Here is a 20,907-nt window from a genome sequence, read left to right as displayed (position 1 = left end):
GTCCTGACAGACAGCACCACAGCCATGTATTACCTTAACAAGCAGGGAGCACACTCCAAGACTATCCAAGCTGTCCCAGAACATTTGGATGTGGGCTCTCAAACACAAGATGTTCCTACTGTCCCAACACGTTCCAGGAGAACTCCATCTTCTAGCGGACTTGCTAAGCAGAGATTTCCCACTGCCCGTAGAATACGAATGGCGTCTACACAAAGACAGTCCAACGTCTTCACAGAATGGGGCTTCCCAGATATCGACCTGTTTGCAACTCGGGAGAACACCCAATGCCAAGACTATATCTCCAGGTACCCCCAGAACTGATCCAAGGGGAACGGACTCTGGGTAACATGGTCAGGGAAATTTGTCTACACTTTTTCCCCCCGCGTCTCCCCTACTCAACAAGAGTGCACAAGATGCACCAGGAACTAGTTACCATGATTCTGGTGGACATGTGGGCCCGCCAACCCTGGTTCGCTCATCTAATGGAAAAGTCTGTAGCTCCCCCCACCCCCCAACTGTGAGACTACCCTGCCCATTCAACATGTCTCAGGGCAGAGGGGCGACACTACACCCGTGCCCGCAAACTCTGAACTTGTCGGCCTGGCTCCTGAGGTCATAGAGTTTGGACCCCTTCAACTCCCTCAGATGCATGGACATACTCGGGGAGGCTAGAAAACCTAACACTTGTTATTGCTATTCCATTAAGTGGAAACTATTTGTCATCTGGTGTAAGAACAAGGGTGTCAATCCCATTGACTGCTTGCCTACCCACATTGTGTTGTACCAAACTCGTTTGTTAGACTCATGTTTGGTTTTTTAATTGCCTAAAGGTTCATCTAGCTGCTCTATCAGACTACTCTACGTCACGACAAAGTGTTGTGGTGGAAAATACCTGTTAAGGCCCTTCTGGAAGGGGTTAAAAGAATTCACCACCCCATTTCTAACCCAGCTCCCGGATGAGATCTAAATGTGGTTTTGACCAGACTCATGGGGTCTCCCTTTGAACCATTGCATAAAGCAAGTCTAAAAGACCTTACTTACAAGACGGCCTTCCTAGTGGCTATCACTTCTATTAGAAGGGTTTGTGAACTACAGGCCCTTTCAGTTCTAGACCCTTTTGTTAGTGTCCAAAGGGATCAGGCGGTACTGCGTACTCTTCCTAGATTTGCACCTAAATTCATCTTGAAGTTCCATGTGAACCAATCAAACTACCCACTTCCTTCCAGAATCCCACTAGCATGGCCGAAAGAAGCCTACACACACTAGATGTGCGCAGGGCAGTCATGTTTTACCTGGAAAGAACAAAACCACTGAGAAAAACTAACCAGTTTTTCGTTTCAGTGGCAGCTGGTAGAGAAGGGGACACTGTCTCTAAATTGGCTATCTCGAGGTGGATTGTTAAATGCATCACACTGTTTCTCTCTTGCTAAGAGAACTGCCCTTCAAGCCTAGAGCACTCTACTTGGGGGCACTGGGTCTTCCATAGCATTCATTGCAAATGATCCCCTTGAGCCCATTTGCAAAGCGGCAACCTGGAGTTCTGTACACACCTTTACAAAACACTATTGCCGAAGGCATCCCCACGTCTCCTGCCGCCATAATCTCCTGGGGCGCCCCGGCCCACGCCACACCTATCATCCTTGATAGCTACAGCCCCTTGGTAAGGAGGGCAACTGCCTCAAGCTGAACCAACCCTCCCACAACATCCAAGAGTGGCAATACCTGGATGTAAACACTGCAACTCTTAAAGTAAATACGGCTGGCAAATCATCCCCTCCCCCGAAAGACATCGCTGGGGGAGGCCTCATCCCTCACCCTCCCAGGAGACCCTGTCGATAGCAGATTCGGCCGAGACTAATCATCCCCCCCCAAGCGCCCCCAGGTGCTCCCGGACAAGGAGCTCGCCGTGTCTCGACCACCCCCGGCGACCCAGCCAGAGGAGGATCCCCAGAGTCTCAGCCCTAGCAAAATGTCGAGACTCGCCAAACCAGCCAAAACCGCAGACATTTCCACCATGCTCCTAGCAGCAGACAAGACAAGGAAACTGGACCCCCCGCCTAAACTCATCCTGCAGAAGCCCCCAGAAGAGCAAGGTAACCTCGCCACCAGAGATGACTTGATGGCCTTCATGCGGGACATTAAAGCAGAGTTCCGGTCCTGCATGACCGAACTCACCACACGACTAGAACAGACGGACCAACGACTCACGGAAGCGGAACAGAGGATAGGAGAGGTCGAAGACTTGACCCAGAACCACGATGCAACAATAATAGAAATGCGACGCGAGATCCAAGCGCTCCAGTCTAGTAACGAGATCCTCGCATTCAAGCAAGAGGACTTAGAAAACAGGGCTCGATGAAATAATCTGCGCATCCGTGGGGTCCCAGCAACGATTCAAGATAGAGCTCCCGGAATATATAGGCAACTTCTTCCAGGCTGCTCTCCCGCTTATGGACAAAACCCAACTTGTCCTGGACCGAACTCACAGATTGCGCCCGAGACGAGGAGCAGATTCGGACGGCCCTCCGGATGTGATCACTAGAGTCCACTTCTATGCTACCAAAGAGGCCATCTCGGCAAGAAGCCGCACCAAAGATGAACTGTCATTCATGAGCACCCCCCTGCAGATATACTAAGATCTCTCCCCGATCACCCTACAGAAACGGAGAGCTCTCAAGCCCTTGACCCTATTCCTCCAGATCCGCTGCCGATGACTCTTCCTCGCTACTTTACAATTCTCGTACCAGGGAACCCTTTGTAAAATCAGCCATCTGGAGGACGCGAAATCTATTTTACACCCGAGCTCTCCAGGGACCTCACCCACCCCCAGTCCACACCTCCCGCCAGAGGAACCAGATCAATCACCCCAAAGACAGCAGCAACAACCCTGGTCTAAAGCACAGAGGCGCCGAAAGATGAAATGATCCAGATGTCTGCTCCCATTGTGCTAAGATCGACCCTGGAGCCAAAACGAAGCATCGCAACGCCGCGGGCCCCGAACGGCCCAGTCCCCACTCCAAGGAGTATGTCACCTACCCACCCTTGGAGCCGAGCCGATCTCAATGGTTCGACCCCCGCCCCGTTGGCGAGGAAAACTTTTTGGGCCCCGTTGGCCGTGGTGGTGGCCGCGCAGAAAATCCCGGCCCCCCACACAGTCGGGAGTTCTCCCTCTCGTTTAAGTTCGCCCACCCGTTGGTTGGCCTACTCAGATAAAAAGCTACCCTCCCGTTGGAGGATACAGAAAACCCGGCCGCAGGAAGACTTAGCTAACTGAGTCACGAAATGAAGACTGAATACCCCCAGCCCCCCCACGAGGAGCAGTATCCCACCCCAGAGGGCACCCAGGAGGCTCCCCCGCCGATCCAGAAACTAAGGTTTCTAATGTTGAACGTTAGAGGCCTCAATGCCCCACAGAAGCGGAAAGCGATCCTAAAACGCATCCAGAATGACAAGGCCTCCATTGTCTTCCTACAAGAGACACACCTGATCCCAGCGGACTTCACGAGGCTCAGAGATCGGCAATTCCCACTGCAGTTCCTGGCATCGAATGGAACAAAGAAGGGTGGCACAGCCATCTTAATCGCAAAAGATTTGAAGCCGCAAATCATGGACTCTAAGTGGGGCCCCGATGGCCGCTTCATGGCGGTGAAATGCCGAATTCTCGGCCAACTATATACGTTGATCTCAGTATATGCTCCGAATCAAGAGCAGGAAGCATTCTACTTGGCCCTGGAAAGCACCCTCCTTCCGTTTGTTGAGGGTCAGACCATCATCGGGGGAGATTTCAACGGAGTCCCCAACCCATTTGTAGACCGATCACACCCCCCAGACCGCGGAGACTTCGGCTTGGCGATTTCTCTGCTTAAATTGTTCCAAACCTTCGAAATGGTGATAACCTGGAGGATCCTCCACCCAGAGGAGCGCGACTACTCATGCTACTCTTATGTGCATACAACTTACTCCCGCATCGACCTCCTGCTGGCATCTCCGCAGATCCTGTCATACACAGACGATGTCCTCCTAGGCCCCAGAATCCATTCAGACCATGCACCCATAATGCTAACGCTAAGAGCTTATAATCCGGACCCGTCCCCAAGACGCAGATCGTCTGTTTATGACCCGATCCTAAATGACATGGCCACCAGAGACGTAGTAGCTAAAACAATCAAACAGTTCTTCGAAGACAATAAAAATGAAGATACCTCCCCAGCGAATACATGGGACGCAATGAAGGCCGTGGTGAGAGGGGTACTGATCTCCCGGGGAGCGGCCTACCATAAACAAAAGCAACGGGTCCGCCGCATCCTAGAAGACAAGGTCCTGGAGGCAGAGACGGCGTGTAAGGCTAGAAACTGGTCCCCGAGAACCTACCGAGCCTTGCAGACGGCCCGGAAGAAACTAGAGGCCCATTAAGCAGAGGACACAGCCCAGCTGCTAACCAAAACGAAGCAAAGCTACTACGCCAGAGGAAACAAAGCAAATAAATTCCTGGTGGAAAAACTGGCAAGAATCAAGAGAAGAACACTATAAAAGGCCTCCGAGACCCCCAGGGTGCAGTCCAATTCGCAGATCGGGATTAGCTGAGAATTCCAGAGGCTCACGTAACCGAAACCATGTCAGCTACCCAAAAACCCCATGAAGAGCAGCAGTCCTACCTGCGGGTAGCCGCCTTGCCCAAGCTCTCAACTACGAGTAGAGAAGAGTTGGAGGCCCCGATTACCAGCGAGGAGATCGATGAGGCTGTTAAAAGCTTAAGAACTAGAGCCCCGGGCCTGGATGGTTTTTCGTCCCGATTCTTCAAACTCTTTCGGCCCCAGCTACTAACCCCAATGACAACCCTCTTCAACTCCTTCGCCACTTCTGGATCAACAACCCCATCAATGAAAGAGTCGATAACAGTATTAGCGCTGAAACCAGGAAAAGACCCCAGCGATATAGCAGCTTATCGACCCATCTCCTTATTAAACCTGGATGCGAATATTTATCGAAGGTCTTGGCAAACCGATTAGCGAAGCTTCTTCCGGACATCATAGACCCACACCAGACGGGATTTATTCTAAACAGAGCCACCACAGATAATACACGCAGAGTCCTCAACTTGATCGAGATAGCCAGGCAAGGCTCGAAGAAACTCGCCCTGCTAGCCTTGGACGCGACCAAGGCTTTCGACAAAGTGGACTGGTCGTTCCTCCGCCTCACCCTGGAATCGTTCGGCTTTGGGCCCACCTTCTTAAAGCTAATGTTAAGCGAACTATCAAACCCCGACCACCCTTCTCCGAGTGAACGGCCTGCTAACTAACCCGATCTCCCTAACATGCAGTACCAGACAGGGCTGCCCCCTCTCCCCCCTACTGTTTGCTATGGTCATGGAATCTTTGGCCCAGCGGATCCGCCTCAACTCCAGAATCAAAGGCCTTCAAGTGGGCCCCACCCAGCACAAGATCGCGCTCTACGCTGATGACGTGATGCTAACCATTACAGACACCTCTCAATCCTTAAGAGCCGCCCTAGCGGAAATCCACAGATTCGGTAAGGTGTCCGGATTTGCCATTAATTTGGTGAAATCGACAGCGTTGGGGATAGGCTTAGATCAGAGACACAAGGCATCCTTTAGCGCCCATTGCCCAATCCCACTAAGTGACACATCCATCCCCTACCTCGGGGTGCAGATCCCCGCTAACCCTGGAGACATCTATAGGATAAACTTCCCGCCCCTGATGAAAACTTTGGAAAAAGACCTAGACGCCTGGCTCAAGCAGGAAATATCCCTAATAGGTCGTATCACGGCCTGTAAAATGAATCTGTTGCCACGATTCCTATACGCCTGCTCAGCTCTTCCCATCATAGTCCCTCACCCCCAACTACAGAGACTTCAGAGGAAGATATTTGGATTCATATGGAGGGGGAAGAAGGCCCTCATTCCACGGAGGACCATGCTATGCGCCCCGGACCAGGGAGGCCTAGGGGTCCCTGACCTCCAAAAATACCAAATGGCGGCGCAGATAGCTCACACCCAGGCTTGGACTATAGCGTCAGGGCGCCCCAAATGGATGGACATAGAGCAATCCCGATTACCCCTCCCACTGCACTTTCTTTTACACCTGCCAACCTCGCTGTGCCGGGCGTGGCCAGCTATTCTGTCATCAACCAAGCAAACGTTGAAGGAAGGCATGGGATTGGGCCCGCAAATCCAGAGGTATCCCGAGAGCCCTGGGCCCCTCAGCCCCGGTCTTCCACAATCCGGCGTTCTCACTGGGATCTCCCCCCTCGAACTTTAAAAACTGGATTGCCGGAGGCCTCAGCTCCCTAAGCCAACTGTTTGAAGGAACCCAGCCGCTGACATTCGCCCAATGCAAAAGTGCGTTTAATCTCGCAGAGTCACAGGTTTTCATACTGCCAAATCAGACACTGGTACGCACACCCCCAGACGCGAGAGGCGGCCACCCGGACCCTGGATGCCTTGGAATTAACGGTGGCAGACCCTCCAGCCCGAGGGCGGATTTCGACGCTGCATCGATCATTCCAAGTGAACCTACTGTCAAATAGAGCGACATATATGGCGCAGTGGGAAAAGGACCTAGGGCATCCAATCCAGGATCAAGACTGGACCGATATCTGGTCCCGCACGCACTCATCTTCTTTCTGCATCACCAACCGAGAATGCGCACATAAACTGCTCATGAGATGGTATTTCCCACCGCTTCAACTACACCACTTCAATCAGTCGCTGGACCCACAGTGCTGGCGTCGGTGTGGCTCGCCAGGCTCCTATCTACACATGTGGTGGTCATGCCCGGTGGTGAAGGTCTTCTGGGCCCAATGTATAGCTATCATCACAGACATAACCCAGATCTCGCTGCCACTGGAACCGGAGCCACTTCTGCTGGGGACCCCGATTCCAGACACCTACCCGAAATCGGGCGCACTCGCGGCCCTCATCACACAATTACTCCTGGCTGCTAAAATCACAATAGCCCGGACATGGAAGGCTCCGGAAGGTCCCTTAACGGTGTTGTGGTTGAAAATCTGGGACATCTTCATTGCTGAGAAAATTATGGCAGCAAATAGAGGCCGCCTCCATCGTTTCACAAACATTTGGTCGCCGGTGATAGACTATGACCTACGCTTCCCGGCGCTGACATACAAACCGCGCCTAGTGCAACACGCCCAGCGGGCGGCGGACAGGGAGCAGGCCCCAGAGGATAGCCAGATCCAGGATTTGATGACGTAAGCCTGGAGAGGAGGGAGGAAGGCGAATCGAGGTAGGAGGAGACAGGAGCGAATGAGTCAGGAATTGGACTTAATGGGCAAAGAGACAGTCCTCAGAAGACTGCCGGGACTAAAGAGTGGGAGTGGGTGTCTGGGGATAAACAATTGTATATTAATGCTGTGATAAAGTGTTGATCTGATTTGCTAATTTGTTCTCCTGTGCGCCAACCCAAAAATAAACAAGTTAAAAAAAAAAAAACACTATTGCCTAGACACCCAGTCTAGGTCTGATTCTCAGGTGGGACAAGCAGTACTAAGACATCTTTTCTATACTGTTCCTTCTCACAACCCACCTCCAACTCCGGGTACTGATAGCTAGTCTATGCTCAGCAGGTTAATCTAAGCTGATACAATCATCAGAAATGCTATTACGGTGAGTAATGCATGTCATTTTATACTTGTTACATTGTCTGCACCATGGAACCTGCCCACATGCTGAATTTCGTGTTTGTAGCATGTTGGGACGTATGCTGAATGTATCAAACGGAGTCGTGTCCACCCTTTTCCTTTTTTTAAGACCGAGGGAGGTATTAGTATACAGCAGTTTGGACCTTCTAATAGCCTATTTTTACTGCACCTCTACACCAAACCTCTTGATCTCCCAAGTCTAAACCTTACTGCTTGTCCTAGGCTGGCAGCTGCCCAGTTTGAAAATTCCTTGCAGATCCCATTGGGCTGGCCTCCGTGTTGGGGAGAATTCTCATAAATGTGCTAATTCCCTTCACCTTAGAGACCCCCCAGCAACTTTGCTGATTTTGAGGACTTGATTTTTTACCTGGAAAGCGTGCGAGCCTCTTTGTCCCACTCTTTCATGTATTTTGATGTGTTTTACTCTTGTGTTCTTTGATTATGGAGTTTTTAGATGACTCAATAGACATCATTGTTTACACAGCACCCTCAGTGCAGTGACACCGGGATGTCTTGGACTTCCCAAAGGTTTAAATACCTTCTCTGGGATAAACTGTTTCCCAGAGAATGTAAGGTTCAATTGACTTTACTAGTCTTTTTTAAATTCCTAGACCCAGCACACACTGCTATTTTACAAAAAGACTATCTAAACGGTTGCATGAACAAAACGTTCTAAAAATGCTGCCACCAAAGGTTTGAACACCAAAAGTTCGAACCTTTGGTGGTAGCATTGCAGGTAAGTTAAAAAAAAAAAAAACTGTGCGGGTGTCCCCTACAACACCCCGCTCACTGTGTATTTGCATGAGAAAGGTGCAAACTTTTGGTGGTTCACACCTTTGTCATGCAAACTTTCCGGCCGCGGCAAAATCAGCCGCCGTCGGATCACGTAGATCCGCACACACGATCTTCCTATAGAGTAATGGAGGCATTACCTGGTATCCCCTGTGTCTAGAAACTCATGTAGCAATCAAATGCTACCCTTTCTATCGAAATGGCTGGTGGCAGTGGTTTTACAACGACCTACCATGATTTTTCCCGCCTGCGAACACTGGTAGCTAAAAATCACGGGAGCCATTTTTTTTCAAGATGACGCCTTAAATCCCTTGGTTGAAACGGGTCCTGGTCTTCTTTTTTAGCCATTTCTTTTTGGAAAGGTCCTTCTAGAGTTTGTCTCTACGTGCCAAACCAGGTTTGGTCCCTTTGTTCTTATGCCTTTGGCGGGTTTCAGGACTGAAGACCGCCTCCAGCACCTGAGTGTCTGGGGCGGGCAGGAAGTGAAAGAGGTGCCCGAAACTCGCTGTGCTTAGTCTCCTAGGAGACCCAAATGCACTCTGGCGTGATTGACTGGCTGACTGTCCAGCAAGGACAGCCACCCTGCTGGGTGAGTGGCAGCTAGGCTGGAATGAAAGGGAGAAAACTGTTGAAAATAAAAGGCAATTCGAGGGGATTGGGTCCTCTGATGTATTCCATATCTATCACCACAGCTGTGCTGCTTTGGAAAATTTTCGGCGTCTGCCTCCTGCGTCGATGCGTCATCCTCGAGGACCACCTCGGACGGCCGACGTCACCCGATGTGATAAGTAGGACGCATGACGCCCATAGCCTCAGTTCCGTTTTTTCCGCGAACGTGTTTGCTTCGTGAATCTCGGTACGCCTCGACTCTTTGGAGTTTCTGTTCATCTCGGTTCTTCGCACCGGTTTGTGTACGATTTCTTCGTGAAGAGGTCTACCTCGTCTTCCACACCGCGTCTGGGCTTTAAGAAGTGCAGGGACTGTGGCTCCAAGATGTCGGTCACGGACTCGCACGACGCCTGCCTCTGGTGCCTCGGGGAGGCCCCTGATACGGATGACTGTGCCGACTGCCAGTCGCTCACGTCGAAAGCCTTGCGGGAGCGCAAGAAGTTGTTATTCGTAGTTAAGGTGTCCAAGCCCCGTAAGTCGAGGTCTGCAGGGCTTTCGACGGACGACTCGAGGGGCAACTCTCCGCGTCGTTGTCGGAAGTCCAGTGTGTCTCGGTCCCGGAGTCGGTCTCGCCACTCCTCTGCCTCTTTGAGGCACTCCCGGAAGCACCGTCATCGGTCGCCTTCCCCGTCCTCATCCGAGGACTCTGCCCGTCGGCGGGTCGCTTACCCCACCAAGCATGCGACACCGGAGGAATGGGCTTCCTTCGGGAAGAAAATGTTGGCGATTCTCGAATCGCAGGGCACTGGTCCGTCCGCGCCTCCGAATGGGGTCGGTTGTGGTCAGCCGAGAGACGCCGCTCGCACACCTTCGGGCTCGGGTGGCCATCACGATTCACGGGAAAGGTCCCGCTTGGACAAGGGGAATCGTTCTCGGCATGCCCGGTCCAGGTCCCATGTCCTCGACGCGCTCGAGACCGCGTGAACCTGTGATGTATTTGAGGAAGACATTGACGCCTGTGGCGCCGAGGTCGACGACGGACTCTCTCGAGGCTCTGCCTCCGAGGATGTCGTCGGCGCCCAGGATGTCGATTGACACGCTCGGGGCTCTGCCTTCGAGGCCTGTGTCGATGCCGCGTCTGTCGTCGACGCCGATTCTCTCGACGTCAGCGCCGATTCACTCGACGCCTTTCGGGGCTGTGTCGATGGGGGTACCCCGTCGTTCGGGGGACCCACCTAGGAAGGCTCTGGCCAAGGTCAAGCATGGCTTTGGTTCCAGTTCTGTGCCGTCTTACGGCCATCTGGAATTCATTTCAGAGGTGGATGAGGGCTCTGATGATGGCATGGTGCCTGACACGGTGCCTGACGAGATTCTCTCGGGCCATAGCCAGTTTGAGGACCTGAGGCAGTCCCTGCATGATGCTAGTGGGCTGGGCAGCTCTCCGGAGGTGGAGTTTTGTAGGCCTGAGCCTGGCACTCATGCCAATTCTTCGTACCGGCGACTTATGTCACGGGTCTCTGAGTACTTGGGGTGGTCTGCTCCCCCTGGGGAGTTTGTTCAGGATGACCTTACGGATATACTCGACATTGGTCCACCAACTGACCCATTACTGCCATTCCATATGGCTCTGCAAAGAAGGGTGGCAGCGGCTTGGACTGCTCCGGAGAGTTTCCCGGCAGTGAGCAAGTCTTTGCTGCAAAAATACCACCCAGCCAGTAGTGACCCCTGCTACTTGTCCAAGCACCCTACTCCGGAGAGTTGGTGGTGCAGGCGGCTACGGCCCCGGCAAAGCAGGCGTCGTACCCTACCATCCCTCCTGATAGGGACGACGAGTGTTTTGACGGCTGGGCGAAGAAAGTGTTTTTTGCAGGGGGTATGGCGCTTCAGGCGGCCAACTCCATTTGTGCCTTGTCTCGTTTCACACACTCTGTGGAACTGTTTCCTTGGCGGCTGAACATATTCCCGAAGGGGATGAACGGGATGGTTTCCTTGCCATGGTTCAGGATGGCAAGAATGCTATGTGTGAGGCCGTTCAGTCGGGTTTGGACATGGCAGATTGCGTCAGCCGGTCCATGGTGGCAAGCACCGCGATACGCAGGTTTGCGTGGTTGATGAAGTTGTGGTTTGTTCCTGATGTGCAGGCCCGGCTCCTCAACATGCCCTTTAACGGGGAACATCTTTTTGGCAGCAAGGCTGACGAGAGCCTTGAGAGGTTGCAGACCTCCAAAGCTGCTGCGAAGTCGTTGGGCGCTGCAGTTCGACAACCTCCGCCTTTTCGTCCTAGGGGACAGCAATGGAGGGGAGGTTCCTTTCGTTATTACTCAAACTTTGGTAAAGCGAGAGGAGCTGCCAGTCAAAGGGGCCACCGTAGGAGTGCCAGAGGTGGAAAACAAGGCACTCGAGGTGCCAAGGCCGCTCGGGCTGTTGCCTCTTTGCCCTCAGGCAGCGCCGCAGCAGCTCAGTCATGAGGCCATGTCCCATGGTTCGCCGTTTGGGGGAAGGCTGGCGCAGCATTTTGCAGATTGGCGCGCCATTACTTCAGATGTGTGGGTTCTGGAGAGCCTAACCCGCGGCTACGGTCTTCCTTTCCGGCAGAGGCCTCAAGACAATCCACCGGGGAATCTCTTTGAAGAGTCCAGATCCGCTCCTTGCACAGTAAATTCAATCCCTGCTGGAGAAAGGCGCCATAGAACTGGTGCCTGTAGCGGAGAAGAACAAGGGATGATATTCCCCTTATTTTTTGATTTCCAAGAAAGACGGGGGGATTGAGACCCATCATGGACTTGCGCGGTTTGAACAAACTCCTCAGGAAGGACAAGTTCAAGATGGTTACACTCTCAAGTCCTCCAGGCCCTTCAACTTCAGGACTGGTTGGTGTCTCTCGATCTCAAGGACGCTTATTGTCATGTGTCGATCCATCCAAAGCACAAGAAGTACCTGAGGTTTGCGGTTGGCGACTCGCACTTTGTTTCAGGTCCTGCCGTTCAGATTGACCTCCGCCCCAGGGTCTTCACCAAGCTCATGGTAGTGGTGGCAGCGCACCTCAGGAAAGGGGAATTCACGTCTACCCCTACCTGGACGATTGGTTGATCAGGGCGCGCTCTCCCGAGCAAGTCCTGGATCATCTGTCAGTCAACTTAAAGAAGTCCCATTTGACACCAACTCAGAGGCTCCAGTACATCGGAGCAGTGCTCGACACGGCCTTTGGGCAGTGTTGCCCTCCCCAGGTGAGGGCTCATCACATTCAACAGATGGTGCACAAGTTTCAACTTGCCCAGACTCTCCCAGCGTTCGAGTTCTTGAGACTGCTCGGCCTCATGGCATCCTGCATTCTTCTGGTGCCAGAGGCCAGGTTGCGGATGAGATCTATGCAATTGGCACTCAAGCTCCAGTGGTCTCAGTCCTCCGGCAGGATGTCAGACCCTGTTCAGGTGCCGTCTTCGGTCGCCCAGGACCTTCTGTGGTGGGCCCACGAAGGCAATCTGATGAGGAGGGGGGGCTCCATTTTGGCTGCCCTGGCCGGAGGTGACGATCGTATCCCTCACGGGATGGGGAGCTCATGCCAACTAGTTGACAGTCAGCGGTCGTTGGTCTCCGGAGTCCAGACTCCATATCAATCTGTTGGAGCTGAAGGCAGTCAGGCTAGCCCTGAAGGCTTTTCTGCCGACTGTGCGAGGAAAGTATGTTCTGATCCTGACGGACAACACAGTGGCCATGCACTACCTCATCAAAAAGGGAGGGGGGGCAGGGTCACTTCCTCTGTGCAGTGAGGCGATGCAGCTCTGGTTCTGGGCAATCCAGCAGGAAGTTTCGATCTCGGCAGTTCATCTGGCAGGAGACAAAAACGAGACGACGGACGCTCTGAGCAGGCAGAGCGTGATCTCTCACGAGTGGGAGTTGGCTCAGGAGATTCTCCTGGAAATCTTCGCCCTTTGGGGGACCCCTCAAGTGGATCTCTTCGCCTCCAGTGTCAACTGGAAGTGCGAGAGATTCTGCTTGCGGGAATTTCCTCCAAACTGAGCTTTAGGAGATGCATTTGTGGTGGAGTGGTCATTCCCACTGCTGTACGCGTTTCCTCCAGTCCCCGTCATCCCGCTAGTACTGCAGAGGTTACGAAGGTCTGTTCCTGGATGATCCTCATTTCTTCGGCGTGGACCTGGAAGACGTGGTACCAGGACCTTCTCGACTTGTCCATCTGTCCTCCACGTCTTCCCTACCGAGACAATCTGCTTTCACGGGAGGGGGGGGGGGGGGGGGTCAGGTTCTCCATCCAGAGGTCAGGTCCCTCAACCTTCACGCTTGGTTTCTGAAAGGTTGAGGTATAAGGATTGGGACCTCCCTGAAGACGTGATGGAGGTGTTGCTTTCGGCCAAAAGGCCCGCAACAAAGTCGATTTACTGTTGCCGTTGGAGTAAGTTCTGCGAGTGGTGCAGGGTTAAGAATGTGGATCCTTTTGCATGTGAAATTCCCATGGTTCTGTCTTTTTTGCTTTCTTTGGCCCACAGGGGCCTTCAAGTGGGTACCATTAAAGGTTACCTGGCGGCGCTGTCCATATTTAAGCGCTCGTCTGAAGAGTGCTCCTATTTTAAAATTCCTTTAATTTCTCAGTTTCTGAAAGGGCTCACTAATGTGTTCCCTCCGTCACCTTTCCAGGTGCCCGGTTGGGATTTGAACCTTGTTCTCAAGTTCCTGATGGGTGCTCCGTTTGAGCCTTTGCATTCATGCCCTTTGAGACTGTTAACTCAAACTGTATTTTTAGTTGCGCTCACTTCCGCTCGCAGTGTTAGTGTGTTACAGGCACTTTCAGTTAAACCACCCTTCACTGTGTTTCATAAGGACAGGGATGTCCTTAGAGTTCGTCCTTCTTTTCTTCCGAAGGTGGTGTCGGAATTTCATTTAGGCCAGAGGGTTGTTCTTCCGGCATTTTATCCTCCTCCACATCCTGGTAAGGAAGAGGAGAGGCTCCATAGGTTTGATTTTAGGAGAGCGTTGAGCTTTTATATTTCACGCATGTCCAGGGGTCAGAATGGACGATCAGTTCTTTATTGGTTACGCTGGAAAGTGTTTGGGACAGGCTGTGACGAAACAGACTTTGTCTCGCTGGATTATTTTGGCTATCTCTGGGGGTTACCGCTTGGCGGGTAAGGACACCCCGGTCGGCTTACGGGCCCATTCTATCAGGCGTATGGCTGCCTCTACTGCCCTGCAGAGGGGTGTTCCTGTTTGCAAAATCTGTGATGCAGCCACCTGGGCTTTGGTACATACTTTTGTACGTCACTATTCCCTCGATTCCATCCGGGGGCAGGATCTGGCCTTTTGCAAGGCGGTCCTTTACTCCGCAATTTGATTGGGCATGCTAAATTTCTGTTTTCTAAATTCTTTTCCCACCTCCTTGCATTGGTACTGCTTTGGGAGTCTGTCATAGATATGGAATACGTCAGAGGACCCAATCCCCTCGAAGAACAAGTTACTCTTACCTGGTAACGTTCTTTCGATGGGATGGTCCGACGTAGTCCATATCGCTCCCTCCCTACCTTCCCCGCTACAGAATTTCTTATGCGATTGCAGCTTACGTTTCCGCAAGGCTTTGTGTGTCAGACTGGCTGAAGACAGGTGGCACACGTTCTGGGAAAAAAGTACAACTGAGGCTACGGGCGTCGTGCGTTCTTCTTATCACATCGGGTGACGCCGGCCGTCGGAGGAGGTCCTCGAGGGCGACGCAGGACGCAGACGCCGAAAATTTTCCGAAGCAGCACAGCTGTGGTGATTACTGTCATAGATATGGAATACGTCGTCGGACCATCCCATCGAAAGAAGGTTACCAGGTAAGAGTAACTTGTTCTTTGTTCCTATTTCAGGGGAGCCTAATTTACTCAAACTTATTGATTTGGTACTGAAGTATATTTGTGTACAAGTTGCCTCCTAGTGAATGTTTCCTAAATGACTGTAATAAATGTTTTACCAAGAAACCTTGCGTGCAAGGGTGTACTTGAACCACTGTGATTGTAAGACCTCTGTGTAACACCCTTTTACCTCTTGATGAGCCTGGCTGCTCGGCTCGCTACCAAAAACTGTGGTACAGACTTGTACCAAAGGTTGCTTTTGCTTACACCTGTAGTCGTATATGGTGGTCCCAGAGGGTACTGCATGCAATTCTGCCAAACACTCGGGTTCTGAAAACCCTTCCTCTCATACATATAACACGTGTGGACATTCAATGACTGTATGGTACCCTGTACCTATTCTGCCACACCCATCCTTGGTCAGAAAATCTCTTTGGAAGACCTACAACTGGGGTGTGGGTTGGTGCACCCACCTTTAAACAATACGGACTTTAAAAATCATAACAGTTCGGAAGCTTTTAGAGAGTAGTAAAGCACTGGAATCCTTATAACACATTCCCTTTGTGTTTAACACTGATTAATCACTGGTAAAGTATTACCCAGTTATGGGAGCATCCTAGTCCAAAGGGGAAACTGTAACATTGTAGTCCTAGATGGGCTTTATAAAAGGCATTTGCTTCAATCTGCAGGTTTACTAATTGCATTGGATCAGATGTGGATGGCATTGGTTTTTGTTCACATGCTTGAATTGTACGTCTTTCGTTGCCTTCTGTGCTACTGCCAATAGGATCTGCCCCCCCTGCAAATTGCTTTGCTCCTAGAAAAACTTTCAGAATCCAATGGCTTTCCAGAATGGCTGCTTGTTTATTAGGGCTAGTGCACAATGGCTAAATGATAAACAAAGGAAGGTGGTGGTGAACTGTGTTCTATTCTTTGTGGCTTGTAATATACTCTTCTCTTTAAAAAAAAGTGCAGTGGTTGTCAAAAGTGTTGCTGTTCTATGAAGTCTAATAACTTGTGTAGCTAGAAACGTTGGTTTTCAATCTGCTTTTGTTCTTCCAATAAGAGCCGATGATGTTCCTTTGAAAATCTTGGCGCACAACAACTTTGTAGGACGTCTCATTGGAAAAGAGGGGCGAAACCTGAAGAAAGTGGAGCAGGACACGGAAACCAAAATCACAATTTCACCGTAAGAGGCTGCTGCTTTTTTTTAACAATTGAAACCGAATATTGTATTTTGCATGTTGCCACTGACAAGTTGCCTATTCTGTTGCATTCACATGTGCCTTGTTTTAGCATCACTGTACAGTTTGTCCTCCCCATCATTGTTACATTGCAGTCCTTTGAAAGCAGGGGGTTGGTTAAGCTGGAAACCTCACAAAATGCTAAATTTGTATTAACCATTCTAATCTGGTAAATGGTTATTGGATGAAAGTCTTGCTCTTCTTGCAACACTATCGTCCAGTGTAGATGTAAGCACCACTTTTTGGATCAATGTAACGGTTCAGATCACCAGTAGTTCCTTGGCGACTAAATCGGCATGATGCAATACGAAGTTCTGCCTTTAGTTCTGGTGGAGCATGTGTAAACGATACTCTAAAATCGTTCCTCTATTGGCCTTCGCATTGTTTATTTGAATGGAATTAATCTATTTCCTTTATCATGGGTAGACCTCTAAATATTAAACTTCTGTCTCTTTCATGCTGAGCGAGGGATTTTACTGTGTATTTGGCGTGCTTGCCTTCGCCTTGCCGTTTCCACTTTGACACTTCAAGGTTGCATGAACGTGAGAAGTGCTCTCCACCTTTGCTTCTGCCTGCTCTTTTGGGGAAGGGGCAGGATTGGGGGCAGAGGGGCACCACTCTGTTTACATTCTCCAGATTTCATGTTCCTCCGCCCCCTCCTGTGTGCCACTTATGCTGGCGTTATAAGGACAAACCTCTTCAGGCTGGACTTGATAAGAGGGAACTGGGTTTGCGGTTATGTTGAGTATATTTTTCATCTGATTAGTCACCTGTACATAATTCATATGCTATTCTGTTTCTAAGGGTGAATGTATATATGATTTACTTGCCTCTGATTTTTATATACTTAGTGTTGAGTTCTAATAAGTTTATTTTTATATAACAAATTGAATTGTTGTGTGGACTCATTGTAATCATAGACCATTCTGAAACCTTTCCTGAGACGAACACTTTACCACTTGTCCACCTACCTTGATTGGGTTTTGACGAACCTTGGTCTTCCCTGTTTACCATAAATAGCCCCCCACCCAGTCTCCCGGCTGACTTTAAACCTCTCAACACAACCTGGGGTAAGCAAGATTTTTCACAAGCCCAGTTGAGCAAAGCCGAACTAGTGGCAACTGTTGTGCAGTTCAGTTATTGCTTAATGAGTAAAAGGCCCATACAGGTCAATCATAGAAATAGCAGTCCTTTGTTAAAGGACTAAACTTTTAATATTTCAAAGTAAAAAATACTTTTGTACATATGTACTCGGGTAACCTACTGTTACACACTACTTTAAATCCTAAGCAAGTATTCATACAATAACTGCAATAATTAAATCATTAAATTAGGGAACGGAGCATATGTTAAGCACACATTAAACATAGGCCTTATGATTATGTGGCACTCTGCCCCATATACTACGACCTCAGAAGTCAACCCTAGCCTCTACTATGTCTCTGGTAGTTTTTTTTTGGTTGTTTTTTTACGTGTCCCAAAAGGTTCCTGATTTAAAGAGGTGAGTAGCCAGCAGGAGGATTCCCTCAACTGGTACAGTACTGACGTACATTCAGCCAGTGCAGGGCAAATGCAGCAATGCAAAATAGGGACATAAGCAACTACCACCACTAGGAGTCTTAAGTATGACGTCCATGTATTGACCCATACACCAGTCCTGGGACAGCCCTAGTCGGTGCTAAGGTAAGGAGGACTTTACGTTGCAATGCAAACCCAATGAGTGGGTGGGGGCGGTTTAAGAGCTGCAAGAATCTCGGGCCTTGGAAAGTTAAACTGTCGCATGCATCAGTAAATGGCTGTGGAAAACAAGTATCAACACTGTAGTTGCTGGGCAAGGTTGCGTTGATTTGTTTGTGACAAAGGAGAGGCCCTCCGAGATTGTCACATTAGCACTTCTTGCATTGACCACGGATGGAGTCTGGAGGCCCTCTGCACTCAGAGGTTGAACTTCAGTTTTCCTGCACGGTCATCTCCAGATGGGTGGCATCACAGCAGATTTCCAGAGTCCCAGCAGAGCCTTGAGGATGTGCACAACGTTGCAGCCGCTTGGGTAGTAAAACGGCTGGTTCTGGGCCTTGATGGGCAAATGCAAAGATGTACGCCCTTGTGACTGAAAGTGGTGATTTTTACCTACAGTAGTACAGGTGGCTTGTTGGTCCCACCAGTCTTAAGGTGGAAGGCTACTCGCAGAGGTCTTCCGTGTCAATATGAAGGTTGAGGTTTGCAACGCAGTTATCTTGGCTGAGCCAATGCTGGTTTTTACAGCAGCATCCCTCCGTCATAGACTTCATATCTTTCCAGTGGTCGTCTTGGTTCCTGGGTACAGCTCGTCTCCTTATATCTAGGAAATGGCTCCGGTGACCCAAGCCCTCCAATAAGGACACTTTGCATCATTCAGACTTGGAGGTGGATGCCCAATAGTAGAGAATCTGCCCAGCAACATCCAGGCCCCTGGTGTAATGTAGTTTAGTGGCAGACTGACAGCAGACACACAAAGGTGACACTTTGCAGGCTTCTTGCTGCTGCAGCACCACCCTGAAAGAATGCATCCCAAAAATACTTCCCATGCCCCCTCCTCCCTCACTGGGACCTTATAAAAAAGGGTCAAGTGAACCCAGAACAAAATTTAAATGCAGGAGTTGAGTGAAATTTCATACTCCTTCAGGCAATGAAACAATCCCAGGGAGTCCAGCAGGAGTGCTGGGCGGCTCTGGTCAAAAGGGTAAGATGTACACAAAGAATCTCCCCAAGTAAATCTATGGCTGCGCTGCTATTGCTACCCAGAATGATTTGTGGGTGATATGTTGTACTTTGAACCCTGTCTATCCAGCCCTACAGATAATGGATGGATCGGCCACTTGTACTCCCTAAAAATAAGCAAACCTGCCCCAAAAGTAAAAACTGTGTGATAAAAACATAAATTGCAAAACATTTGTTTTACAGTAAACAATACTCCAAATGGGGATCTAACTCACTTTATTACTCGGAACTGTAAAAATGAGGAAAATACTGTCATTTCAAACCTGGGGCACTCCACAACAGCCAGGCTTTCAGGGATTCTCTGAATGGCTTTCTATGTGCAACCATGCAGCGATAGTCGGCACTCTGTTGATCAGAATAAAACCTATCCTCCATTAGTGTTCTGGTTAGCTAGTAGTCCATAAGCAAGATAGTTTGTCTTGTAGGTTGAGTAGTTAGGCTGTTGGCATAGTCTGTGTACTAGTGGAAAGTCTGCCATGGCCATGCGCCCCTTAAGGCATGATGCTCTGGATCATTGAGAGTTGAAAGAAGCTGCTTCTTATGGCTATAACCTGTAGTTTTTGTGGGAGTCCGCCACTTTGACAGATGCCATTGGCAGGTTCTGATTTCTTTGGGCCACCGTTTTATTGAACAGTTTTAAGTACCTGGCTGGCCAAGAAGGCAATCTGGAAGCATTTGAAATCTGCAGTCAAACCCACAGGTATGAACTAGATGGAAGATAGGTTTGCTGTCTTCAAGGTTAAATGGGTTTTATGTAAACAAAAAATGTAAGGTAATTGTGGTCTCCAGTGCTTATTTCAGATTCATAATAGCTGACAAACAATGATGTGATTACTGCATTAACTAGGAAAACTGGTGATCATATGGAGTACTTAGGATATGATAGCCCTTCCACTTTTTCTTGGTTTTTTAAGCATGCAATCCCTTTTTGATTTGTCAGTCTCAGAACTTGACATGCTTAATTTACTTTTTATGGAATTCTCTTTTGAAGGCTTTTCATAGACTAGATTGTTGGTGGCTTTTGTTTGCATGTTCCTAATATTTTCAAAATGTGTGCCATGTGTTGAATGGTATTACTCGCCTGCTGTTGTCATGGAACTGGCAATTGTCTTTTTCACCCCCAGTCTGCAAGACTTGACACTCTACAACCCAGAAAGGACTATTACTGTTAAAGGCTCGATTGAGAACTGCTTCAGAGCAGAGCAAGAGGTGATGAAGAAAGTACGGGAAGCCTACGAGAATGATGTTGCCGCAATGAGTGTGAGTATTTGTATTCCTACAAAGCATTCCTTGCAGCTAAAGAAAAACTGTTCTAGTTACTATGGCAATGTGGTCTTCACATAATCGTCCCGTTAATCGACTTGAGCTTTCTGGGACATCTTGTTAGGGATCCTGTGGGTATTTTGAAGCAGAGTCAAATTATTAGAGATATCGTACTGCTGCACGCAATTATTAAAGTAAACCCTTTTCAAGGATTGTTAATACCAAAAGGACAAGAGATTTGGAAGCCAAACGCAAACTGATAACGAATGAGAGAAATGTATGCCGGTTCTGTAAGATTAATGATATACCGGAAACTTTATGCCATCTTCTCACAGAATGTGTAGCTCTTAAACAAAAACAGGAGCTGTATTTTAAACCACTGCTGTATGAATATACACAAATTACAACAGAATCCCTTTGGTGGCTAATTTATTGTGGACGTACAACCACTTTAAGGCTTGCTACTATTTCTTTCTTAAATGATCTAAGATTAGATGACAAGTAATCAGGAAGAAAGATAAAATGAGGGAGAAAACCCGGATTGAAGAGAATAATGAGGAAATAGTTAGATGAGCACACTTTGGTAAAGATGATGTTTATTAGGAAACTGATTAAAAGATGACCTATTATCCGCATATCTGAGATGTTAAGTACATATACACCAACAGATGTTGATCCTGCAGAGATGGGCATGATCTGACCAATCAGAACCTAAGAAT

At 49.5% G+C, this 20,907-nt stretch overlaps 1 protein-coding gene across 1 annotated transcript in view; it reads left to right on the top strand.

Annotated features, from left to right (window-relative positions):
• Window positions 1-20,907, top strand: part of IGF2BP1 (insulin like growth factor 2 mRNA binding protein 1) — a 699,136-nt gene that overhangs the window by 458,424 nt on the left and 219,805 nt on the right. Inside the window, exons 8-9 of the mRNA XM_069634579.1 lie at window positions 15,988-16,110; window positions 20,050-20,185. Of these exons, the coding sequence (XP_069490680.1) occupies window positions 15,988-16,110; window positions 20,050-20,185 (259 nt within the window). The remainder of the gene's footprint in view (window positions 1-15,987; window positions 16,111-20,049; window positions 20,186-20,907) is intronic.

The sequence above is a fragment of the Ambystoma mexicanum genome, chromosome 13, assembly GCF_040938575.1.
Source record: "Ambystoma mexicanum isolate Mex_15411 chromosome 13, UKY_AmexF1_1, whole genome shotgun sequence".
Lineage (NCBI taxonomy): Eukaryota > Metazoa > Chordata > Amphibia > Caudata > Ambystomatidae > Ambystoma > Ambystoma mexicanum.
The sequence above is the reverse complement of the archived record's forward strand: the minus strand, read 5'-3'. Positions and strand labels throughout refer to the sequence as shown.